This window comes from Salmo salar, chromosome ssa05 (genome assembly GCF_905237065.1).
Source record: "Salmo salar chromosome ssa05, Ssal_v3.1, whole genome shotgun sequence".
NCBI lineage: Eukaryota > Metazoa > Chordata > Actinopteri > Salmoniformes > Salmonidae > Salmo > Salmo salar.
The window spans coordinates 50,879,622-50,888,390 of record NC_059446.1 but is presented as its reverse complement, the minus strand read 5'-3'; the positions used below and the strand labels follow the sequence as shown (position 1 = coordinate 50,888,390).

The following is an 8,769-nucleotide window of genomic DNA, read 5'->3' as shown; positions in this document are numbered from 1 at the left end:
ATTGGCCAGGGTTCTCTCGACAAATAGAGGACAAATCAAAGCAAGCGTATATTACTCAGCACCTAAAGTTCTCTAACCTCTGTAATTGATGGGCCCCTGCACACTTAAACCATTTAAGCCACAAAGAGACATAAGAGCATATGTATGGTATGAGATAACAGGAGATGATGAATCCACTGGGGCCTGAATCAGGCTATGACTTTGTTCCTCAGTGCTCTCTATCTTTAGGGCCTGTAGAGAAAAGGAGCACACACCTGCACCCATCCACTGCTCTCACTCTAAGTTACTGTGAGTGGGTGAGATTCGGGAAATGATCGAGACATGACTCTAGTGGCATGGGGCAATACCCAAGAGACATGCACAACTCCTACAGTAGTTTGAGCAATTTCAAGATGCATTCAAAAAGCAGAAGGAAGGGCAAATAGAAAATGAGTCATGTAAAAAAGAAAAGAAGTATGGTCTCCTAAAAATATAGAAACAATTATCCTTCACCACTATCAATGTGATACAGTGATATTTATAAAATTATCTTGAATATGGCCTTATTATAAAAGGGCTATATTCATTGTAACATTAATGTGAGTAAATGTGTTATGTATATCAATCCATTTTTTCAATCCTAAACCATACTGTAAGTCTACACCGATAATCTATCAAATGTAAATACATGAACAGAAACATGCCTACACAAAATGAACTATACACGCTTGCTTAAGAAAGCAGTGTTAAGCAACAACAAAAAAACTTTAAAAAAAGTTATATTCATAGCTAAATACTTTTCCATAAGATCTTCCTGTCAGATTGAAGGCATATGTGATATCCATAGGTCTGAGCTGTATGCCAGGATGTGGACCCCTGCTCTGTTCAGAGCTCACGCTCAGCTTGTGTTACCACTATCCTAGCCTGACATCTACTGGTCAAATTCTGGAAGCGAAGGATCTAAGTATGATTACGATTACGCTGATGCTTTATACCCATGCTAGTGATAAATAAACTACAGAAAGTTGATAATGAGGTCAGCAATTAGTAGAGAAATACAAAACATATACATGTATAGATTTTAATTGACTTGAGCCACACATAATTACAGTCCATTACATTATAACTGCAGTAAGGTCGTATACAAAGCATGTAAAAAAGACATAAAACATAGACTGGTAAAGAATAAACAGAAATGACCTTTTGGTTGACATTTGCAGTGCTAGAAACTCCAAAATGAAGGCACTGTTTTGTCCCAGTAACATATTCCAATCATCACTTTTATAACACTATACTTAATTACCCTTCATGTAAAACAAGGCATTCATCTTCTTTTAAAGAAGAATTCTAAAAAGCTTAGCAATAAAATATCATCATCTTTGTAACAATAACAGTTGGCCTCCCACACTTTACATTTTGCAACAGCAGGAAAATAATCCTGCAGCAACAGGAAATGTGAATTATTAGGTGGATTATAATTCATGGGAATTTTTGTAGGGAATGAAAGATTTTTCGCAAGGGAAAATGAAGTCTGAAAAGTCAAAGTGGAAATTGCAAACTTCAGAAGCCTTTTTTAAACCTCAAATACACTACACGTTTTAAAGCTCCTGCATTGCAGAAAAAGCTATCTTGCAACAAGGTGATCAAATTAAGACCCTATATTTTTCAACTTTATTCAACGGAAAACATGTGTGTGTGTGTGTGTGTGTGTGTCTGTCTGTGTGTGTGTGTGTGTGTGTTTGGTGACATTTAGTTCCTAATCTGAGGATGTGCTTCAAAGAGATCCTTCCGCAACCATAGGGAGATATTTCATTGCTTTGGCAACAGACTAGATACGTCAAAATCAGTTTAAAGAGGCAAACTCACATGATGAAATATACATTTCCAGTGCCAACAACTTTTGTTTTCTACAGTGAGTTTCAACAGTAAGCCACATCTTGATCCCTACTTTGTGCACATGGTGTTACAAGGGTCCCCTGATTTGAAGAGTCCATAGACACTGACCAAGGGAAACATGGACAGGGCGCCCAGCATGGAGCCAAGCTGTACTACTGCTCCACACCACACGAGGGCGCTGTGGCCCTCATCCCGAAGGATCACCCCAATGATCACCTTCACATAGGAGAGGGTCAGGACAAACAACACCCAGGCTATGACCTACAACAGAGAGTAGATAGACATTACAAACAAAATACTAGCATTGTGTCAATATTCACAGTATATTAGAGGATCATTAACTGCATACTGAATAGCATGGACATGAGTTTGATTGTTTACTGTTGTTTAGGAAGCCTTTGTTTGACCTCAAACATCCCATTTTCACTCAGAAACATGTCGTTTTCAATGGCCCAATGAAATCAAATTGAAGTAATGTTGTGTTCAGATGTTATCAGCAACCTTGCAACGTAACACGTGTATTTTCTCTATTTCTTGACGTAATAACAGAAAGAGCCTTACTATGAGTGCGGTTCCTGAGGCGCTGTGGACCAGTAGAGGACAGGGGCTCAGTGCAGCCATGGCCATGATGTAAGTAGCAAACCCTGTCCCAACTATTGTCAGAAGCCCAATCAGCACCAACGACCTGAAAAAGGACAAGGTAGAGCAAAAAGGTGAGTTGAGGAAGTGGGTTGGAAAATGCAAGGTCTTTGGATCATTTAAATGATCCATTGAAATACTGTATGTTTTAGGATGAGACAGTACAATGTTATTTAATGCTGTTTATTCTGTATTTTTGTTATAGAATTCAACTTGATTCAGTGACTGCCAGTCATTCTATCCCAGCCATTACAATGACTCCTCCCCATAACTTCAACAGCCTTCACTGGTGACTGCATAGATCTGAGAGTCTGTGTTCAGTAAATTATTCATCAGTCAGTTATGCTAATCCAGAGTTGGGTTTACCTTAAGGGCAGGAACATGGCGATGAAGCAGGCCACGGGGTTGGCCACGGCTGCCATGGTGGCCGCCAGATGGTAGGCCTGGTTCCCGTAGGGCAGACAGGAGTAAGACTGCACTGAGGGCAGCACTGCATTGGTCAGGGCATTGACCCAGGCCAGAACCACAAAGATGAACGTCACCTCCGGCCCACTGTAGAAGCCCGTCCCGAAGGAGCTCCGCCGGGCTCTCCGGTGGCCATCCGGAGAACTGATCATGGGCTTCTCCTCTTGAGGTCTGTGAGACAGGGACAGGGCTTGGTCACTCTTCTCCTCTGCCTGGCCTCTGTTGAAGTAGTGCTCACGCTTCCTCTCCCTGGCCACGGCCGGGTGGTGGTTGAGCAAGACGAAGGCGGCCAGACACACCACCATCATGGCACTGAGGAAGAGGAAGAAGACCTGGGCCGAGAAGTTAGCGGGCTGGTATTGAGCCTGGAGCTCTCCACTGGCCCCTACCGTGGAGTTAATCCCTAAGGTCCCATTGGCTAAGCGAGCCACTGTAGCATTCCGACAGTGAACCACCCCCACCCCCTGCACCAGAGCCACTACGGCAGGCACCAAGCCACTAACGCCCTCCCCTACAAAGTACGTAGTGAGGTACTGGGGCCCGAGGCGCATCATGAAGGGCAGGAAGGTGACCGAGGAGGTGCAGTCCACCACAGAGAGTAGGAAACAGAGCACTAGGAGGGGGACACTATGCATAGCGCCCGCTAGGGGCACCGTGTGCTTCCAGAAGAAGGCCAGGAGGAAGGTAGCGACCACACCCAGGCCCACTATGGAGTAGATGACGGGCCGCTCGTCCAGCTTCCCCGGGCGGAAGCGGTGCATGAGGGTGACGAAAAGGGGCCCCACGTTGGCCATCTGGATGAGCACAGTGAGGTAAGAGGGCAGGTACCAACCCTCTGGGATTTCGGGCACAATGAGGGGCAGCTCCACCCATATCCCGTTAATGGCCACCCAGGAGCCCATGCCAAAGAGGCATGCCAGCACGTGGGTTAGGAGAGTCATGGTGAAGGGCAGGGGCACAGCCAGTAAACAACTTGCATAAAGGACCTGAAACACACAAACAATGCATAATTTCATGATTAAAATGCAACAACATACATTGCCATAATACTGATCATGTACTGATATTTTATTTGTATATTTTTTTTGGGGGGGGGGGTATAAATCAGCTTTAATATTGCAGATAGATTGTAGCTTCAATCAATACAATTGTCTGCATCACTTCCAATCCCACATATATTTTTTTGCAAATATATATATATATATATATATATATATATACATACATATATATATATATATACATACATATATATAAATACATCTTTAAAAAAATATATATTTCCTTTATTACCCTCCAACCCAACCACCCTTCCCCCATTTGGAGCAAACTAGTGAACAACATGAACTGATATTTGTTGGGGTGTTGAAAGGCATACCAACAAACTATTCCTTGTACCAGAACACAGAACACAGAACTAAATCAAAATACCCATTCTCAGCTCTGCAACATCAGCACAATGACAACATTATATGAACACATTTTCATAGTTCCCTTGGTTCTCCTCAAGGTTAGCCTATGTGTAAGTGTTGGTATCCTCTCACCCATATTGTCATTGGTTACAAAAGCCAGCCTGTCTGCTACACAGAATGTGACCATAAGACTCAGACTGCAGCCTCCCCCGTCCCCCCCCGTCCCCCCCCGTCCCCGTCCCCGTCCCCCCAAATGTTGAGTCTGGCACAGAGTACCTGACCTTTCACACACAAACTCACTAGTCTCAGAACAGCCCCCATACACACAGGCTGAACCTACACGTCATCCTTTTCTGTGCAAGTACAATGTGGTAAGAGGGCGTTATTGTGACTTCTGCTGATTCATAGTTGCCTGTAATTCAACGTCTGTAACTGAATTGTTGATAAGTCACCCTCACAGTAACTCAGTTCCTCTCTTCCTGGTTCTTCGTCAGCTTGAATCCATCCTACACGGAAGACATAATAATTCCATCTGCTCCGCACTGTAGCTGAGACAATTTATTAATAAGGCCAACATGGGATGTGAGTGATGAGGAAATAGTCTAACCAATATTACTATTGGTTAGACTATTTCTCCATCCCATGTTGCCTAATTAACAAACTGCCTCAGCTTCAGTGTGGAGCAGATGGATTTACAGAGGCTTGTGGAATTATTTTCTAATTCCCCTTAGACTCAGACGAATGATAATCTTACCTTGTGACGGAGTGGGACTGCCTATTATATCTCCTTCTCTTTTGGGTAACTTCTCACTCCACTGTGATCAGAGCATTACTACATCAGCCGGCAAATGTGTACATTCAGTTCATATTCCAACCCCCCTCTTTATCGCTCTTACATACACACACACACACACACACACCCACCCACTCACGACTTCCGTGTATCCCATTCAACTGACAGAACAGGAAGTACACAGGCTCCTCTTGTCTATGACACTGTAATCCCCCGGATTTAAAGGAGCCTAGTTAGAAAAATAATTTTGCCATGTGCTCTGCAGCTCTGCCTCCCTGCTGCCCCTAGAGCACAAGAGCAAGTTGCAGTAGCAGCAGGGGGAGTGGTCAACTACCGTACCCTCCCCCTCTCCTCCACCCCTAGAAAATATGACCTTGGCTCTGCCCCCCCTAAACAGAAAACGTTGGCTGTAGCGTGAGAGAAAGAGGGAGAGCGAGAGACAGAGAGAGAGACAGAGAGAGAGAGAGAGAGAGAGAGATAGAGGCAGCTGCCAAGTACTCTACTACACACCAGTCATAAGAAGCTGTGTATTTATAACAGTACCGGTTTCCTTTTGCACTGACCTAAAAGGCTGATGATGAAACAAGTTGTTACTGTGCCCCTGAGTAACCAACTCAAAGGAAATGCAGTATATTCTACTTTGACCACTTTGTGTATCTGTAATGTCTATGACTTCACTGTAAGACAACACACCCAAAACCCATGAAAAGCAGGGTTGACTTGTTTGCTCAATCTTCTTCCTGTCCCACAGTCCCATATTCTCAGCACGTCTCTCCAACAGCCTTGAATCCTTGGAGAGTCATTAAATGTGTTTACCCCATAGAGATTGATACATGTGTTTATCTATATGTTCTACCCTCTAGTATTGTGCCTATAGATGTTGTCACAATCATATTGTGCTGCTGAACTTTTCTAATTGTTCATTTGACATTACACGATTTTGGCCGGGGTTCAATCCATAACCGGATTACAGCGCGCTTGACATTTAAAGGTAATTTCCAATTGAGTTGGCATCTGCAGCGTTTACCTGGAATGTTGTCGACAATCCTTTGTTTTGGAGTACATCACGCCTCAAACCTTTTCTCACATAGGGATTCAGTCAGCTAACATTTGCTTTAGTTTGCTCTGGTCTAACGATTGTCTCCTGATTCAGATGAATGTTGGGCTGTGTAATTGGGTCCAACGCTGCGTTATGTAGCTGGAACATATGAACCAGTCTAATGAGAGAAAGTTACCCACGTTAGCATACAATTGAAACCATGCAATAACAAAAACTCTACAATAATAAAGGATTATTACCTAATTGTTTTTCTATTTTCCCCTAAGAGGAACAGCAGGTGATTCCTCAAGCTCTTACAACTTGCTTTGTTTTTGCCAAAAACCAGATGGATGCAGCCTAGAGTGAACATATGTTTCTTCACAGTGAAGGATTGGCTGTGAAGTGCACTTTTGGCAAAATAAATACATTTATAAAATCACACGTCAGTGTGGCAAACTCTGTTTTATGAAACAAGTATTTGAACTATGCCATTTTTGTTTAACCGTTCACAATAAATCTTCAGTAGAAATCAACAAAAATCTTAATTAGGCCTATGGTACTACTTAAACGCATTTGAATATACGGTACATTGCCAGTAGACCAGTAGATGGTGCTAAAAGCATCTGATTTCGTTTTTTTCCTTCACCTCTTATGAAAGGTATCCCAGACAGTTATACAAGAGAAAGACAAAGTGATATGAAGACTGATGAGAAAGTACATTCATCTGCATTTGACATTAACATGCAATGCAACGGCAATTGCATTTCAACCACCCCATGTTTTTCAAGGAAAAGCTCTAACATCATCCATACGGTATTTCACGCATTTCAATTAGTTTGGTATTGTACAGCTATAACCAATCTCCAGCCATCATTTCTACTTTACATGAATAATCATTGTGACAAAAAGACCATTCATATTTTTCTTCCTTGTGCAACCCTTGGCAAAGTTTCAGTATTGTTGTTGACTGTAAAATAAGACATGGAAATAATTGCAATTAAGTTAATTTCACACAGATTACTTGCTAGAAGAAGAAAAACTAAACACCAAACTGCATATTGGATATGCTGTACTGTACCACTAATTGCTTGAAAAGGGGGTATAGAACTTAACGGGAATTTACATTTAAATCCTATGAGGTATGTCGTCTTAGGTAAGATGTACAGTACGGTAAAGTAAGAAAAATACAAAGTCCCTCAATTATCTTTGAAGAGACCCGATCAACTTGTTGCATCTCTCAATCCAAAATGTTATGTCATTTCTTTTCCAAATACAGTCAAATATGCTTCTGTTAGTCCATCCCAATTACCGTGTGAACTTGATAAATGATAGTTATGCACACCTGAAAAGTAATTGTCATGTGTCAAATAAAATCTATAAAAAGACAGTCAAATAAAAGTGATGATTTTATAACTCATGAAGCAAACAGGAAAAATACCACCCCATTATATATCATTACCAGTGATCCTCAACCTCAGATGGCCATGTAACATGACGGTATTCAACACCTAACTCAACTCTTCTCAAAACATGATATAGGAGTTCTTCATCTACTAATGACACATTTCCAATCCTGACCGAAACACCTGACAGGAAGCGCCTACCTGACTCTGTAAGCTTCCTCTCAGTCGGACAGAGTAGGATGCAGTTGATGGATGTTGGCTGCCGGTGTTTGAGTCCCACAGCGCAATGTGATGGTCCTCTGACAGAGTATATGTGTGTGTGTGAGGCTGCCGGGCTGATACGCTACGCTCTGGAGCGACCTTGTGCAGGTTGCTGATGATGTCTGTCTGTTAAATAACAGTGGGATGGTGCTGTGTGTGTATAACTACTGTACCAGACTATCACGTGACTCGGGGGGGGGGGCTTCGCTGCACTTTGGTTCACAGGGGTCCAGTCAGGGAGCCGATGTCCTGGGCTACAGAGGCTGGAGAGGGGGAGAGGAGCTGGGCGGCTGTGGAAGTGAGGTAGGGTGGGGTAGTAGGGTTATGCCCTCCCTGCTGGTTGGAAGGGTGGGTGTGTAGCCCAGCTTAGCCAACCATACGACAGCTTCGGACAGCAGCTTGTGATTTTTGACTTCAGAGTGGGGGGGGCTGCATGGTAGCTTTTGTTCAGCATAAATTCCATGATGTCAAATGAATGGACCTGATTGGCCTGGAGCTTGATTAGATGGGAGTTGATTTGGGTGCAGAGAACGAGCACCCCTCCACCTTCTATCTCAACCCCCCTCCTCTACTCAATTAAGGCCAGATATTTATTTTTCTGAAAATTTCCTCAAATTATTTTCACCCTGGTTTGATGCTTATTCATTCAAACTTGAGCATGCTTACAGTACAGTAGACACAGTTTACTGAGCATCTATCATCTGAACCTGCTACCAAAGAGAAAACATTTCTCTCAATCTTTAACACCCACACTACCAAGCTTATCACAATTTTGGTGCTGGGAGTTACAGAGCCCAAAATCAACATTGTAGAAAACATAAATAATAATCCTACACACATCCTTTACCTCTGCACATTTGTTGTCAGCATTCTTTGTCACAT

At 42.8% G+C, this 8,769-nt stretch overlaps 1 protein-coding gene across 3 annotated transcripts; it reads right to left on the bottom strand.

Annotated features, from left to right (window-relative positions):
* Positions 1-1,046: 1,046 nt before the first annotated feature.
* Positions 1,047-8,043, bottom strand: LOC106605066 (riboflavin transporter 2-like). 3 transcript variants are annotated; one of them, XM_045718332.1, is made up of 5 exons: positions 5,146-5,438; positions 4,850-4,897; positions 2,881-3,965; positions 2,437-2,560; positions 1,047-2,136 (listed from the first exon to the last, which is right to left on the bottom strand). In XM_045718332.1, the coding sequence occupies exons 3-5, from the start codon at positions 3,918-3,920 to the stop codon at positions 1,924-1,926; spliced, it is 1,377 nt and encodes a 458-aa protein (XP_045574288.1). In that variant the 5' UTR covers positions 3,921-3,965; positions 4,850-4,897; positions 5,146-5,438; the 3' UTR covers positions 1,047-1,923. The 3 variants fall into 3 exon arrangements, with proteins under 3 accessions (XP_045574288.1, XP_014055803.1, XP_014055802.1); XM_014200328.2 differs by lacking the exons at positions 4,850-4,897; positions 5,146-5,438 and adding an exon at positions 7,828-8,043; XM_014200327.2 differs by lacking the exon at positions 4,850-4,897 and having other exon boundaries at positions 5,146-5,428.
* Between the last annotated feature and the right edge of the window lie 726 nt (positions 8,044-8,769).

What these genes read in the sequence shown, in the direction of transcription:
- LOC106605066 (XM_014200328.2), bottom strand. Translation starts at nt 3,920, where the DNA reads ATGACTCTCCTAACCCACGTGCTGGCATGCCTCTTTGGCATGGGCTCC. An exon ending in GCCATGTTCCTGCCCTTAAG is followed by an intron (nt 2,561 to 2,880) that starts GTAAACCCAACT and finishes GTCCTTTTTCAG; the next exon opens with GTCGTTGGTGCTGATTGGGC. An exon ending in CCTCAGGAACCGCACTCATA is followed by an intron (nt 2,137 to 2,436) that starts GTAAGGCTCTTT and finishes TCTCTGTTGTAG; the next exon opens with GTCATAGCCTGGGTGTTGTT.